The 17840-nt window shown below is 40.2% G+C and overlaps 1 protein-coding gene across 13 annotated transcripts in view; it reads right to left on the bottom strand.

The window, feature by feature from the left end:
* bin1.L (bridging integrator 1 L homeolog) overlaps nt 1-17840 on the bottom strand; it is a 64253-nt gene that overhangs the window by 32135 nt on the left and 14278 nt on the right. For all 13 annotated transcript variants that reach the window (XM_018234349.2, XM_018234351.2, XM_018234353.2 and 10 more), the window contains 1 exon segment: nt 7515-7595. In XM_018234349.2, the coding sequence (XP_018089838.1) occupies nt 7515-7595 (81 nt within the window).

Raw genomic sequence — 17840 nt, 5'->3', positions numbered from 1 at the left:
ATGTTCAGCATTGCTTTGCAGTTTGGCAGTATGCAGTAGAAACACATATTTACCCATATTGGATTTGTCAGAATGTGTACTTTCTAAAAATATATGGTTTTCTGGGGTCTCTGTACTGTTAGGGGGGTCTAATGTCGCATAATACACACACCAGGTGCTTATACTGCAGCAGCCAGCGCGTCAGCTGTGAAAATGTATATACAGTATTGTCATTTGGGGGTCTCTGTGCGCCACATAGTTTGGTATATCTATGCATATTGGGCATCAAAGTGTTCAGTAGACCCCTGGCGTTCATATTTAGGATGTTTTATGCTGATAAGTTACGAAATGTGGGGCATATAATGGGGTAAAATTCAAGCTTTGTGACGATTTTCAGAAATTTGATAAAAACCGTTATGTTCAGCATTGCTTTGCAGTTTGGCAGTTTGCAGTAGAAACACTTATTTACCCATATTGGATTCGTCAGAATGTGTACTTTCTGAAAATATATGGTTTTCTGGGGTCTCTGTACTGTTAGGGGGGTCTAATGTCGCATAATACACACACCAGGTGCTTATATTGCAGCAGCCAGCGCGTCAGCTGTGAAAATGTATATACAGTATTGTCATTTGGGGGTCTCTGTGCGCCACATAGTTTGGTATATCTATGCATATTGGGCATCAAAGTGTTCAGTAGACCCCTGGCGTTCATATTTAGGATGTTTTATGCTGATAAGTTACGAAATGTGGGGCATATAATGGGGTAAAATTCAAGCTTTGTGACGATTTTCAGAAATTTGATAAAAACCGTTATGTTCAGCATTGCTTTGCAGTTTGGCAGTTTGCAGTAGAAACACTTATTTACCCATATTGGATTCGTCAGAATGTGTACTTTCTGAAAATATATGGTTTTCTGGGGTCTCTGTACTGTTAGGGGGGTCTAATGTCGCATAATACACACACCAGGTGCTTATATTGCAGCAGCCAGCGCGTCAGCCGTGAAAATGTATATACACTATTGTCATTTGGGGGTCTCTGTGTGCCACATAGTTTGGTATATCTATGCATATTGGGCATCAACGTGTTTAGTAGACCCCGGGCGTTCATATTTAGGATGTTTTATGCTGATAAGTTACGAAATGTGGGGCATATAATGGGGTAGAATTCAAGCTTTGTGACGATTTTCAGAAATTTGATAAAAACCGTTATGTTCAGCATTGCTTTGCAGTTTGGCAGTTTGCAGTAGAAACACTTATTTACCCATATTGGATTCGTCAGAATGTGTACTTTCTGAAAATATATGGTTTTCTGGGGTCTCTGTACTGTTAGGGGGGTCTAATGTCGCATAATACACACACCAGGTGCTTATATTGCAGCAGCCAGCGCGTCAGCCGTGAAAATGTATATACACTATTGTCATTTGGGGGTCTCTGTGTGCCACATAGTTTGGTATATCTATGCATATTGGGCATCAACGTGTTTAGTAGACCCCGGGCGTTCATATTTAGGATGTTTTATGCTGATAAGTTACGAAATGTGGGGCATATAATGGGGTAGAATTCAAGCTTTGTGACGATTTTCAGAAATTTGATAAAAAACATTATGTTCAGCATTGCTTTGCAGTTTGGCAGTTTGCAGTAGAAACACTTATTTACCCATATTGGATTCGTCAGAATGTGTACTTTCTGAAAATATATGGTTTTCTGGGGTATCTGTACTGTTAGGTGGTCTAATGTCGCATAATACACACACCGGGTGGTTATGTCGCAGCAGCCAGCGCGTCAGCCGTGAAAATGTCTATACATATTGTCATTTGGGGGTCTCTGTGCGCCACATAGTTTGGTATATCTATGCATATTGGGCATCAAACTGTTTCGACCCCTATGTTTATATTTAGGATGCTTTATGCTGGTAATGATACATGGACAATAGGATGCTGGAAAGTTGAAGCTTTGAGGCAATTTTCAGATATTTCACCAAAACCGCCAAATTTGGCAAAGCCTTGCGACTCAGTAGTTTGGAGCAGAAAGGCATGGGTACCCATTTTAGATTCTGTAGAATGTGTACTTTCCAAATATGTATGGGTTTGGGGGGTAAACATATATTTCTGTGTTTTTACCCCACAAAAATGCAGTCAATGTGTTGATTTTTCATTAGCTGAAGTTACCCACAGGACAATTTGTATGTGCTAACTTCATTTTGGGGCCTCTAAATGCCATATACTTTGGTAAACCTATGCACAGTGGGCACCAAACTGTTTGGAGGACCCCTGGCAATCACAATTTGGGTGCTTTTTTGTGATACGTAATGATACATGGGCGATATGGTGCTGGAAAGTTGAAGCATTGAGGCAATTTACAGATATTTCACAAAAACCGTCAATTTTGGGAAAGCGTTGCGACTCAGTAGTTTGGAGCAATAAGGCATGGGTACCCATTTTAGATTCTGTAGAATGTGTACTTTCCAAAAATGTATGGGTTTGGGGGGGTAAACATATATTTCTGTGTTTTTTGACCCCACAAAAATACAGTCGATGTGTTGATCTTTCATTAGCTGAAGTTACCCACAGGACTGTTTGTATGCGCTAACTTCATTTTGGGGCCTCTAAATGCCAGATACTTTGGTAAACCTATGAACAATGGCCACCAAACTGTTCGGAGGAACCCTGGCAATCATATTTAGGGTGCTTTTTCTTGGTGCATAACAATACATGGGTGATATAGTGCTGAGAAGTTGAAGCTTTGAGCCAATTTTCAGATATTTCACCAAAACCGACAATTGTGGGAAAGCCTTGCGACTCAGTAGTTTGGAGCAGAAAGGCATGGGTACCCATTTTAGATTCTGTAGAATGTGTACTTTCCAAAAATATATGGGTTTTGGGGGTAAACATATATTTCTGTGTTTTTACCCCACAAAAATGCAGTCAATGTGTTGATTTTTCATTAGCTGAAGTTACCCACAGGACTGTTTGTATGCGCTAACTTCATTTTGGGGCCTCTAAATGCCAGATACTTTGGTAAACTTATGAACAATGGCCACCAAAATGTTCAGAGGAACCCTGGCAATCATATTTAGGGTGCTTTTTATTAGTACGTAATGACACATGGGTGATATGGTGCTGGGAAGTTGAAGCTTTGAGGCAATTTTCAGATATTTCACCAAAACCGACAACTTTGGGAAAGCCTTGCGACTCAGTAGTTTGGAGCAATAAGGCATGGGTACCCATTTTAGATTCTGTAGAATGTGTACTTTCCAAAAATTTATGGGTTTGGGGGGGTAAACATATATTTCTGTGTTTTTACCCCACAAAAATGCAGTCAATGTGTTGATCTTTCATTAGCTGAAGTTACCCACAGGACTATTTGTATGCGCTAACTTCATTTTGGGGCCTCTAAATGCCAGATACTTTGGTAAACCTATGAACAATGGCCACCAAACTGTTTGGAGGAACCCTGGCAATCATATTTAGGGTGCTTTTTCTTGGTGCATAACGATACATGGGTGATATGGTGCTGAGAAGTTGAAGCTTTGAGCCAATTTTCAGATATTTCACCAAAACCGACAATTGTGGGAAAGCCTTGCGACTCAGTAGTTTGGAGCAGAAAGGCATGGGTACCCATTTTAGATTCTGTAGAATGTGTACTTTCCAAAAATATATGGGTTTTGGGGGGTAAACATATATTTCTGTGTTTTTACCCCATAAAATGCAGTCAATGTGTTGATTTTTCATTAGCTGAAGTTACCCACAGGACTGTTTGTATGCGCTAACTTCATTTTGGGGCCTCTAAATGCCAGAGACTTTGGTAAACTTATGAACAATGGCCACCAAAATGTTCAGAGGAACCCTGGCAATCATATTTAGGGTGCTTTTTATTAGTACGTAATGACACATGGGTGATATGGTGCTGGGAAGTTGAAGCTTTGAGGCAATTTTCAGATATTTCACCAAAACCGACAACTTTGTGAAAGCCTTGCGACTCAGTAGTTTGGAGCAGAAAGGCATGGGTACCCATTTTAGATTCAGTAGAATGTGTACTTTCCAAAAATATATAGGTTTGGGGGGTAAACATATATTTCTGTGTTTTTACCCCAGAAAAATGCAGTCAATGTGTTGATTTTTCATTAGATGATGTTAGCCACAGGACTATTTGTATGCGCTAACTTCATTTTGAGGCCTCTAAATGCCAGATACTTTGGTAAACCTATGAACAATGGCCACCAAACTGTTTGGAGGAACCCTGGCAATCATATTTAGGGTGCTTTTTCTTGGTGCGTAACGATACATGGGTGATATGGTGCTGAGAAGTTGAAGCTTTGAGGCAATTTTCAGATATTTCACCAAAACCGACAATTGTGGGAAAGCCTTGCGACTCAGTAGTTTGGAGCAGAAAGGCATGGGTACCCATTTTAGATTCTGTAGAATGTGTACTTTCCAAAAATATATGGGTTTTGGGGGGTAAACATATATTTCTGTGTTTTTACCCCACAAAAATGCAGTCAATGTGTTGATTTCTCATTAGATGAAGTTACCCACAGGACTATTTGTATGCGCTAACTTCATTTTGTGGCCTCTAAATGCCAGATACTTTTGTAAACCTATGAACAATGGCCACCAAACTGTTTGGAGGAACCATGGCAATCATATTTAGGGTGCTTTTTCTTGTTGCGTAACGATACATGGGTGATATGGTGCTGGGAAGTTGAAGGTTTGAGGCAATTTTCAGATATTTCACCAAAACCGACAATTTTGGGAAAGCCTTGCTACTCAGTAGTTTGGAGCAGAAAGGCATGGGTACCCATTTTAGATTCTGTAGAATGTGTACTTTCCAAAAATATATGGGTTTGGGGGGTAAACATATATTTCTGTGTTTTTACCCCACAAAAAATGCAGTCAATGTGTTGATTTCTCAGTAGCTGAAGTAAAGTCCTGAACAATTTGGATGTGCTAACTTCATATTGGTGTCTCTAAATGCCAGATACTTTGGTAAACCTATGCATAATGGGTATCAAACTGTTCAGTGGACCCCTGGCAATCATATTTCAGGTGCTTTTTCTTGGTACCTAATATAGTTTTGGATATGCGGAGCAGCAAAATAAAACCTTTGAAATGATTTTTCAGAATTTTGAATTTTTTTTGAAAAACCACTATGTTCAGACAAGCTTTTATGTTTAGTAGTTGGGAGTAGAGAGACATAGTTACCCATTTTGTAATCGGCAGAATGTGTACTTTTCAAAAATGTATGGTTTTCTGGGGTAAACCTACGGTTTCAGGATTTTTTGCCTTGGAATCTAAAGCATGCCGTTTTCAGCCTTAGTGCTTTCATAATTCAGTAATATACTGCCGGGAGTTTTTGAGGTACAGAAGTCCTAAATCTCCCTAAAACTATACATATCTGGTATTGGCACATTCGAGAGACATAAGGCTTTCCAAATCAGTTGGATTTTCATCCGTAAAATGAAATATTTTTCTGGTATAAATTGATATACGATGAAAAATCATAATTTTTCATTTTTTTTTGGTATTTAGCACTATAAATTTTTTTGCAGAGGTGGAAATACATGAAAACTCAGGCAGATTTAGAAAGCTCAGTTTCTACCGAAAAAAACAATGTATAGTTTTCCTAGGTAAACTATAGGTTTCCCCTCAGAAAATGCCCCTAAAGTGAGAGAGCACAAAATGTTTCAAAAACGGCTGGCATTTCGCGTAACCAAAATGTGAAACTCTGCTGGCACTTAAAGGGTTAAAAAAACAAATGCTCTGTAAGGCTACAAATGTATTGTTATTGTTACTTTTTATTACTCATCCTTCTGTTCAGACCCTCTCCTATTTATATTCCAGTCTCTTACTCAAATCAATGCATGGTTGCTAGGATAATTTGGACACTAGTTACCAGATTCCATAAGATGCAAATTGAAGAGCTGCTGAATAAAAAGCTAAATAACTCAAAAACCTTCAATAATAAAAAATGAAAACCAATTGCAAATTATCTCAGAATATTACATCATACTAAAAGTTATCTCAAAAGTGAAAACCCCCTTTAAAAACATATATTTTGAGTGAGTGCTCCTTGAAGCAGCAAGTACATACAGAAGATCCAGGCACATTTTATTTAGCCAGTAAAACAACATTTCATGCAGCAGTCACTGTCCGTGTGTCTATTTGGATGCAGGTTTATTTTGCCTTTATGCAGGGATTACAGTATAACAATTTTCTATCTTCATTTAATTGATCGCTGGGGAACATTATATCCAATTCTGTTCTTTATTTAAAGTAAATGCAATTGTATCAGTTATACCTTCCAGATTGTGTCCAGCTGCCGAGCCAGAGGCATAAGTTATTAATCTACAGGCTCATTCCCCTGGCAACAACTCTTCTCCCCAGAATCTTCCTTCTCTGCAGTTCTCAGTCCTAACCCACCCTCCAGCATGAGCCAAGTATGGGGTTGTATATATAGATCAAAGTCAGTGTGCACTCGTCTCCAAACGATTTGTTGAGATATATATATATATGTAGGAGCTTCCCTGCTCTCTCTCTCTTAGACAGTACAACTGTAAATATTTTTGAGTGATTCTGGCTGTTAGGAATTGTCGTTTAACAATATTCGCTCAGCTGCAGGATGTACATAGCCACATTTGTTCATTTCTGCATTAAATATCCTTATTTCCCTCCAATCCCCAGTGGGAGCCTCAGAACTGGAGATTTCCAGATGGTGTCCTTACATTCTCCCTAAACTGTGCGGTCAGAATTGCTTGCCTTTTATATAAATCCGCTTTACTATTCCAGTGCACGCTCAGTTGGAGCTTTCTCATTAGACACCGTAATCTTGAGAGAATCTGACGATAAACCACAGCATCATTATATAGGTATACTTTGTCCCCAACTGCACAGCATGCCCCTTACTGACCCACAGAACTCATAACATGTAATGCCACAAAGGATACTGCCTTCCCATAATTCCTTCTTCTTTGTTTTAGTGCTGTAATGTATTCTCTCTTGTCATACTCACTGTTCTAATAATCCTGGTAAAAGATAAAAAGCCCTGCAGCATTGTAACAATATGTATCCAATGGGATCTGTGCTGCTGTGACAGAATGCTCTGTTATACAGATAGCTAGAATCTCAGCCATAAAGCAGGGCAGGACTGCTGCTTAAAATTATATTATGCAAGCTCTGCAGTACAACAGAGAAAGTTGACAATATACAACTTAAAGTGCAAACATGGTGTCATGTTTGATGCAATGCCTTGAAATTAGATCAATGTTTTGCCAAGCCAGTCTGAAAACAAACAGTGCAAGTTGAGTTATTATTATTAGGGATGCACCGAATCCACTATTTTGGATTCAGCCGAACTCCCGAATCCTTCACAAAAGATTTGGGCAATTACCGAATCCGAATCCTGCTTAAAAAGGCCAAATCCTGGCCGAATCCCAAACCAAATTCTGGATTCGGTGCATCCCTAATTATTATCTCCTGCCTGTGATATTAAGGGTGTAAATTTAACGAAATATGAAATATAAAGGGGCTATGGGTCTTACCAGCTGTTTATTAAAGTTCTGCACACACTGCTCAAACTGCTCATCCTTCGTTTCATCGGCTTTTCCCAGTTTCTGAAGTACCTAAAAGTAAAATGAACATTATTATACACATTACAGTAACAAGCTTGCCCTTTAAATTGTACCATTCATAAAATAACAGTTGTGCAACAGTGTATTTGTACTTAGATGCTGCCATACCGACTTGAAGTCCAGTCAAGAATGCTCGAACCCTATTACTACTGGATTCCACATAAATGCTGTTTTTTAACACAATCCTTTAACAATCCCCACCCTCTGTTCCCATTCCTTTACTCAGCTCTTTAACTAGTTCCTAGCAGTTACCTGGCCAATCACTTTCACATACCAACAGATTCACAAGTGGCCCCTTCCAGCCACTTGTCTGTTATCAGCTTGGCACTCAGCACTTCCTCTAACACTGCCAGGGAACTGCTACGTGTGACTTCTGAATTGTGCTAAAATCCACTTGTGATTAGCAAGTTGTTTAGTAAGTTGTTTAGTAAGTTGTTTAAAATTGTCTTTTTGAGGGTCCCTTCTTCTGTTCTTGAGCCCCACTTCTCTGCAGCAGCACTCAGACTTGGGTATCCGTGCTCTGTTATATACATGTTATTAAGGGAACAGTAACACCAAAAAATTAAAGTGTTTTAAAGTAATGAAAATATCATGTATTGCTGCCCTGCCTTTTTTAAAAAAAAATTACTGGGCAGTGGTGGGAGCGGTAACTAAATAGGCGGGGTGTGACGTAAAAAGGGGCGAAGCAGCGGGTATTGCGGCGCAAAAGCGGGCACTGGGTCGTGACGCAAAGGGGATGGGGCCACATCGCGAGAGGGGCAGAAGACAAAGAAAAGGTACATTTCCACCGGAGGGCCAAGGGCTTTTGTTAAGGGTATTACAAATTACCGGCAGCTACATTGCCAGTAAATTTGTAATACCGGCCCTGGCACTGGCAGGTGTTTTACCGACTAGGCCATTAAAATACCAGCCGGGTGGCAACCCTACCTGCACTGGTAAAACTGATGTATTTGCTTCAGAAACCTACTATAGTTCATATAAATAAGCTGCTGAGTAGCAATGGTGGAAATTGAAAGAAGGCTATATGGCACAGGATAAACAATGGATAACATTGTGTTCTACAGAGCTTATCTGCTATCTGCTGTGTAACCTGAGCCTTTCCTCCTTTGAATGGCTGTCCCCATTGCTACACAGCAGCTTATTTATATAAACAATAGTAGAGTTTCTGAAGTTTTACCAGTGCAGGGCAACACTGCATTATATTTTTATTACAATTTTATTTTTTGATGTTACTGGTCCTTTAACTACCCGTCTGCAGAGTAGAAAGAACTGGCCTACTTAGTACAGGAACTGGTTCTAAGAGGTATACATTTATACAGAGGAACTCCTCAATATTTTAGCAGTTCTTGGATATGGACAAGGCTCCATCTATTGTCTTTAAAAATCATGGCCCCATATGAGCTTGCTCTAAAATCCAACTACCTCCACTATCCACCCTAAACTCTGTCCATTTCTCAGCAAGACCTGCCCTCTCATAGCTGTCTGGGACCCTGAAACGACTCCCTCCTGTCTTAACCCAATGGCTGCTCTGCCATTGACACAGCCCAGTGAGTGGCCAGTGCGGGAAGAATTAGGTAGCAAAACCCATAAGAACCAAGCTGTGTTTAAATGTAATTACTGTTGGAAGCAGTATTACCTGGCTGGTTCTGACTCCTGAAACAATATAGCAAGCCAGCTGAATGGGAGACCTGGTGCACCTCTGACTTCTTCTACAATATTTTAATTAATGTATATTGGGACGTTATTTATAATTAGCAAATAATTAAGGGAAATTTCCCTTTTCTTACTTATCTTCTTACCATTTAGACCTTTCCCTACTTATCCTTCAGTCAGACTTTACCTGGGTACTCAAGTCAGACAGACAGTCATATAAAGAGAATCAAACATAAAAACTGTCTTAAATAGCACTGTCTTGTTGTATAAAAATAACGATTTTAAGTCCCTTTTGAGGCAGAAAATGATTACATTGCAGAACTGCCCGATACCACTGACCAATCAGACAAAACTCTGTTTCCAGCACTGCTTTCTATTCCTGTCCCTCTGTCCCTTACTAAGCGCATTTCACTTCCTCAGCCCAATCGCTGTTGACTTTATCTAGCTGCACTGCTGTTCTGCATATTAGCTGAGAAGAGCATGATCCTTCCCATGATGTTCTGGGTCTATTCATGGATTCCAAGCAAGGAAAGATCTAGATCATCTAAAGGTTCTGATAATCAGATAAAGGCCCGACATAACCCCTCCATAGCACCAGAGCCCGGTTCCATTATCCTGCAGCTCAGCTGAATTTTTACCACTGAATAATTTAGGAAAGCGTGCAGGCGCTGAGCTTGGCTCCATATCATGAGTTGGGAAAAGACTGAAACAGCAATAAAAAAACATAAAAAATACATGGCTATTTTAACTGAAACTGTGTGTCTGTTCTGCTGGTTTTCTAACTAGAGGCACCAATATACCTGCTATCCATATACACAGGGCCACTATTAGAAATAATCAGGCCCATTCTACATCGTCAGCATGACCATTTCCCCCACAGAGGCCCAGTCTACAGCCCATGGATACAGCTCTCTGCCAATCATGCCACACACTCCCCCCAACTGTTCCCAGTTACATAGTTACATAGTTACATAGTTAAATTGGGTTGAAAAAAGACAAAGTCCATCAAGTTCAACCCCTCCAAATGAAAACCCAGCATCCATACACACACCCATCCCTACTTTTAATTAAATTCTATATACCCATACCTATACTAACTATAGAGCTTAGTATCAGAATAGCCTTGGATATTATGTCTGTCCAAAAAATCATCCAAGCCATTCTTAAAGGCATTAACTGAATCAGCCATCACAACATCACCCGGCAGTGCATTCCACAACCTCACTGTCCTGACTGTGAAGAACCCCCTACGTTGCTTCAAATGAAAGTTCTTTTCTTCTAGTCTAAAGGGGTGGCCTCTGGTACGGTGATCCACTTTATGGGTAAAAAGGTCCCCTGCTATTTGTCTATAATGTCCTCTAATGTTTTTTTCCAGAGAAAACAACCCCAACCTTGACAGTCTACCCTCATAATTTAACTCTTCCATCCCTCTAACCAATTTAGTTGCACGTCTCTGCACTCTCTCCAGCTCATTTATATCCCTCTTAAGGACTGGAGTCCAAAACTGAACTGCTTACTCCAGATGAGGCCTTACCAGGGACCTATAAAGAGGCATAATTATGTTTTCATCCCTTGAGTTAATGCCCTTTTTTTATGCAAGACAGAACTTTATTTGCTTTAGTAGCCACAGAATGACACTGCCCAGAATTAGACAACGTGTTATCTACAAAGAACCCTAGATCCTTCTCATTTAAGGAAACTCCCGACACACTGCCATTTAGTCAATAACTTGCATTTATATTATTTTTGCCAAAGTGCATAACCTTGCATTTATCAACATTGAACCTCATTTTCCAGTTTGCTGCCCAGTTTTCCAGTTTAGACAAATCACTCTGCAAAGTGGCAGCATCCTGCATGGAACCTATAGTTCTGCACAATTTAGTATCATCTGCAAAAATAGAAACAGTACTTTCAATGCCCACCTCCAGGTCATTAATAAACAAGTTGAAAAGCAAGGGACCTAGTACAGAGCCCTGCAGTACTCCACTAACAACACTGGTCCAATTAGAAAATGTTCCATTTACCACCACTCTTTGTAGTCTATCTTTTAGCCAGTTCTCTATCCAGGTACAAATACTATGTTCCAGGCCAAAATTCCTTAATTTAACCAGTGACCTTCTGTGTGGCACTGTATCAAATGCTTTAGCAAAGTCTAAGTAAATCACATCCACTGCCATCCCAGAATCGAGGTCTCTACTTACATTCTCATAAAAAGAAATTAAGTTAGTCTGATTTGCTATGAAGTCCAGTATCTTATCCTTTATTAACCCTTCGAAAAGCTTTAATTTGTCCCCATTGCTAGTTTAAACACCCCACCCAGCCCTCCTACAAAAAGCCACCCAGTATTACATCACCAAGAGAGTTACAAGTAACAGGGGCAAACAAACCTACAGCAGTCAGATGCTGACCATTGATATGTAACTGCTTGTTGGTTGCTATGAGTTACAGGATCCTACTGTGGGTGTGGCATTTAGGGAGAGCCCTTTCTATGTCATTGTATCTAGGGAGGGATCCTTCACAGATGAGATTGAAACATCCCAGGAGCAACCCTAACTTGCTCAATAGTTCCTTCCAGGGATAGGAATGTCCTGCTGAGATAGGGGCCATGAATCACAGGCAGAAAGATCATTAACATTTTGTAATGAGTAATTATTTAGTAGTCACAATCAGTCTTAAACAATGGCACATAATAGCATCAATAAATATGAAGGTAGCCATAATATATAATTTTAAACTGATGCAAATGTTGCTTTGTACCTCCCCAAACTTAAGATGTGCTGCAGCATACATGAGGTAAATAACACTACTAGTCACTTGGATCAGTTAGAAAATGCTCCATTGAGTAATGGAGTAACTTCCTATTGAAGTTGGGTAGTGGCTCCACAAGTAGACCCTGAAGGTGCTCCCAGAATAGGGTTGCCATGTTTTCTGGAAAAAAATACCGGCTTTCCTAGTTATTTATCTTTTTTCCTATTAATAACATTGGGATAAGCCATCATGTGTACCGGCCAGGTGGCAACCCTATCCCAGAATGAAGCAACATGACGTGCACCTTCCTCTAAATACAGCGCCGCATTCCAGTCCAGTTTAGTGCAGGTGCTCTGTGATTGGGTCCAGCACATAGAGGGCCCTTATGAACCCTAAAGTCACATTTGGGAAAGTTTTTATACTTTCATCCAAAATAATAAATGGGCTGCGATGCAGAGGTCTGGCTTGGACAGGAAGTTAGCAGTAAACCCCAAGGACGTGCCCCTCTGGTGCTGTAATGACAAAAATTTGAGTGGAGAAATCTGATCCTTCCATCTCTGACTATCACATCACTTGCAGGAGAGATGTTTGGCAAAGGGAAAGTGCAACACATAATCCATCTCCACCGTTGCCAGCCGGGGGTTATTTTATCTTCGTAGTTCTGTAGAGCAGCGTGATTCTATTATTTCAGCTGCTGCGCTTAATTTAGACGTTGTGAATTTAACCCCTGGCCCGAAAAATATACACCATTATTTTATGTTCTCATCGCAAAGGCTAGGGGCTGGTTTTTTTTGTTTTTGTGGGTATTAAATGTGTATTTAACATACCACTTTGTGGTGGTGCCATGGCATCATAAGAGAATTGTGCATTGCCACCCCCTCCTTTCACGGAAATGTATTATTGCCCCCTGTATTCATGCACAGAGCATTTGCACTACTTTTTGCATTCTGTTTTAGGGGTGAGCTCTACCTTAGGGTGCAAAAAGCATGTATATCCTTAGTAAAGTGCAATAATTTAATCCAAAAACAAGTATTTGTAGCCCATGTTAATCTTCCACCAGGGAAGGGACTGGTTTCTTCAGGTCTGTTCTTCTGTGTCTGTCACCACAACCAACAAAATATCCAAGTGCAACAAATGCATGTTGACTACTTCTGTGACATAACTGGCTCAAAGTGGCATCCATGCGGATATTTTGGGTCACAAGCGACGTAATTAACATGACATGTTTGGACCAGATGTGACCCTTTGGGATCTGCAGCCTTGATCCTTCCTGGAGAACAGCTGCTCCAGGGACAAAATTATCACATTCCCAGTGGAATCTGAGTTTTTATTTTTATATTTGCACCCATTTTTTGCCATAAAAAAAACATTCTAGATCACATATGACAAATACACGGCCACTGTCAGGACATTATAATATTATATATTATAATATTCACTGCACGTGGGCCAAGCCTGCCAATAATCCTGTCCTTAGAGGTGCAGGCCCAGTCTAACTCCAGGCTGGTTAGCAGGCCTTACTGATGGCTTACAAACTAAGCAATACAGCAGCTATGCCAGCTGGCCTATATTTAACAGCTGACCCCATTGCAGAAATATGATTGTGTAAATGTTCATAGGTCCATGCTCCAATGAGTTCCCAAGCAATCATCACAAAGACAGACAAACACAAGGGGCACAGATTTGAGCCTGTGTATTAAGCTATCAATTTAATGTACAGGGCGGTGAGGCAGCTTTTGGTATGCGGTAGGAGGCCTTGGGCGGCACTTTACCAGGGACAACGAAATATTGCCACTGGTGAGTTTAAGAGCAGATTTCTGCTCTTTTTTTTTTTAAATGACTGTAATGTAACGTGATGCTTTTTTATAAAGATAACTAGAATCTCAGCCATAAAGCAGAGCAGGACTGCTGCTTACAATGGGTATTTAATGTCCAAAGCCGATATGTAATTTTTAAGTTTGTGCTGTAGCGATTGTTGGTTGGGCAGATTTTGGAACAAATACTCTGATTCTGAGCTGCAGTGTCCTTTAAAAACCTCATGAGTCACAATAGAAAAAGCACAAGTTTTAGCTTGCTGACTCTTTTGATCAGCCGTGACTCATTTATTTTGTTACCAGTCCTTGAAAGTGCAAATAGACCCGACTCCCCTGCGGAATGAATTAGGGTTTCACTGAGGAAAAATAATATAAACACAGATTTTAGCCTCTGCTGATTGTGCAGAAATCACACACATTTTGTATTGTAAATGCATCATAGGTTGGTGTACTTCCCCACGAAACACTGTAACATTTCTTTTGGGGAACCAGTCACATTTGTAATCCGCAAAATCACATCCAAGAACTTGAGCCATGATTGGTAAGTCACGTGCCAAACAGTCTACCCAGGGAGACAGTGACACTGCCACACATTAATGGCTCTGCTTCAGTCAGGGTCAATAGTAAGTCAAATGCTGCATCTCCAGGGCCTTATTACAGAGATTCCCCTACCTGTTATTATATAGTGATAACTATCATTTGCTGGTGATCTCATGACCCATGAAAATCAGCATTAACCATCCCATAGCAACTACAGTACTACTAGTAACAAAGAAAAACAAATAAAGTAGGTGAGGTTGGGAAAGAAAACATCAAGCTCAATAGTTTTGCCTAAATAAAACCTGTGTAACTGCCAGTTTATCCTGAAGAAGGTAAAAAAGATTTAAACTGAAGCCTCTCTGATATGCCTCAGGGGTGAAAAAAAACCCTTTCTGACTCAAAGATGGCAGCTGGACCATTACCAGATTCAACTTTGGGCTAAGAGTTAATTTCAGTAACCATGTATTTTTTCAATTTGCTGAAATGGCATCCATCCCTTCCTTAAAGCCTTCTAATGTATCTGCCAGTACAGCTGCTTCAGTAACAATCCTACAACTTCCCAGCTTTCATTGTAACAACCCTTTTTCCTTGTTAACATTGAACCTCCTTTCCTTTAATCTGATAGGTTCCCTCATGTCTGGTGTAAAAATCTACTGGTAAATAAAGCATCAACTTGCTCAGCCTTTTCCCATTACTGAGCCCTTCCATTCCCTTTATCAGCTTAGTCGCTCTTCTTTATACTTTCTCTATTTTATTATTGCTTCATATATATAGGCATGGGACCTGTTATAGACTGCTTGGGACCTGGGGATTTCCGGACAATGGATCTTTCCGTAATTTGGAACTTCATACCTAAAGTCTACTAGAAAATCATGTAAACATTAAATAACCCTAATAGGCTGGTTTTGCTTCCAATAAGGATTAATTATATCTTAGTTTGGATCAAGTACATGGTACAATTTGGATTGTTTCGATAAAATGGTGTCTATGGGAGAGGGACTTTCAGTAATTTGGAGCTTTCCGGATAACGGGTTTCAGAATAATAGATCCCATAACTGTAGTGATTATATCCCCTTAACGGAATCTTCTCCAATGTAACCAATTCCAATTTGGCCATAACCGAGCTCTTCCATTCCCTTTATCAGCTTAGTCTTTCTTCTCTATTCCTTCTCTATTTCATTGCTGCCCCATATATATATATATATATATATATATATATATATATATATATATATATATAGAGAGAGAGAGAGAGAGAGAGAGAGATATCTATATATATCTATATATAGATATATATATAGATATATAGATATATATATAGATAGATATATATATCATATCCCTCTTAAGTGCCACTTCTCCAGTGTAACCAATCCCAACTTGGCCACCCTTTCCCAATAACTGAGCCCTTCCATTCCCATTATCAGCTTAGTCACTCTTCTCTGTACTTTTCATTCTTCATTATTATTATTTTTAAGTATTGAAGACCAAAACTACACTGCATATAGTATATTCACATGGGGATCACCAATGACTGGTGTATCCTATGAAAACTGTATCCTACACTCCCCAAACTACATCCCAATCCCACCATTCCCTCCCAATACAGCACATTTCATACAGTGTCCCTGAAACCACATTTTATGGCCATCCTCTACTCATAAAAATGCTATGCATTTACCATGGTGGCAGAGTGCTCTGTTATACAGACATCTAGAATCTTAAAGGGATACTGTCATGGGAAAAAAAAAAATTTCAAAATGAATCAGTTGAATGAATAGTGCTGCTCCAGCAGAATTCTGCACTGAAATCCATTTCTCAAAAGAGCAAACTGTTTTTTTTATATTCAATTTTGAAATCTGACATGGGGCTAGACATATTGTCAATTTCCCAGCTGCCCCAAGTCATGTGACATGTGCTCTGATAAACTTCAATCACTCTTTACTGCTGTACTGCAAGTTGGAGTGATATCACCCCCTCCCTTTTCCCCCCCCAGCAGTCAAACAAAAGAACAATGGGAAGGTAACCAGATAACAGCTCCCTAACACAAGATAACAGCTGCCTGGTAGATCTGAGAACAACACTCAATAGTAAAAACCCATGTCCCACTGAGACACATTCAGTTACACTGAGAAGGAAAAACAGCAGCCTGACAGAAAGCATTTCTCTCCTGAAGTGCAGGCACAAGTCACATGACCAGGGGCAGCTGTCAGATTTCAAAATTGAATATAAAATAATCTGTTTGCTCTTTTGAGAAATGGATTTCAGTGCAGAATTCTGCTGGAGTAGCACTATTAACTGATGTGTTTTGACAAAAACATGTTTTCCGATGAGAGGATCCCTTTAATCTACTGGAAAACAGTGCTAACAGTTGTGGGTCACATGTTTCTGCTTATTTATTTATTGCATTTGGAAATATTATACAGGTGGCATTTCCAGTTAAGGGCTAGTCCACACGGGGAGATAGCGACGCGTTTGCGGTCACAGCGTCAAAGCGCCGCGACAGTCGCCGCGACCGGCGCAGGCGACAGTTTTGTATGGGCGCCTATGTAAAAACGCCTGTGCTAACCACACGAGGCGATGCGCTTTTCAACAGTCGCCTGAAAATGCCTCGCCAGGCTTTTTCAGGCGACTGTTGAAAAGCGCATCGCCTCGTGTGGTTAGCACAGGCGTTTTTACATAGGCGCCTATACAAAACTGTCGCCTGCGCCGGTCGCGGCGACTGTCGCGGCGCTTTGTCGCCGCGACCGCAAACGCGTCGCTATCTCCCCGTGTGGAATAGCCCTAAAGGGAGATCAGCTGTCGGGTGCATTACGGGGAGCGCATGTCACTTGGAATAAATCTGCATTCTACAGGTTTTCTGAAAAAAAAAAAAAAACAGTCCCTTGGCTATAAATAGTTGGTTTCCATGGAGAATGGATAAAAAGAGGGAAATAATTTCCTATCTTCTCAGCGAATCCTTAAAAGATAAAGGGAAACGAAACCATACGAAATAAAAAAATCCATATCATCCATTGCATAGAAGGTTTTTATAGACTTTAAGAGCAAATGCAGCCATCAGCTAATAATTTATAGCCACATATCAGTAATCTCACCCCATATATTAAATATATATGTGTGTGTGTGTCTTTATTAGACCAATTACAAATTGCTGGAGAGAGGTTGGCCAGGCTGGCTACAAGCTTGCTAGCTGATGCCAAAGGAAAGACAGCTGAGCGGTCGCCAATATGAGTGTTTACAGTGCCCTTGGCACGGAGGAGGTGAGAACAGATGTCTATGAACCCAATCGCAGGCAGAAATAAAGCTCCCTATTTCTTTGAATTTGAGGGAAACTTCCATTTTGGAAGAACAGAAGAGTAATCTTTATAATCACTAAGTTGTGACATCAGAAGGTTCCAGTTATAAGCAAAGCATACCTCCCAACATTTTGGAATAGAAAGAGGGACAAAAAGAATTGGCGCACAGCGCAGGACATTTTGGC

This window comes from Xenopus laevis, chromosome 9_10L, assembly GCF_017654675.1.
Source record: "Xenopus laevis strain J_2021 chromosome 9_10L, Xenopus_laevis_v10.1, whole genome shotgun sequence".
NCBI lineage: Eukaryota > Metazoa > Chordata > Amphibia > Anura > Pipidae > Xenopus > Xenopus laevis.
The sequence above is the reverse complement of the archived record's forward strand: the minus strand, read 5'-3'. Positions and strand labels throughout refer to the sequence as shown.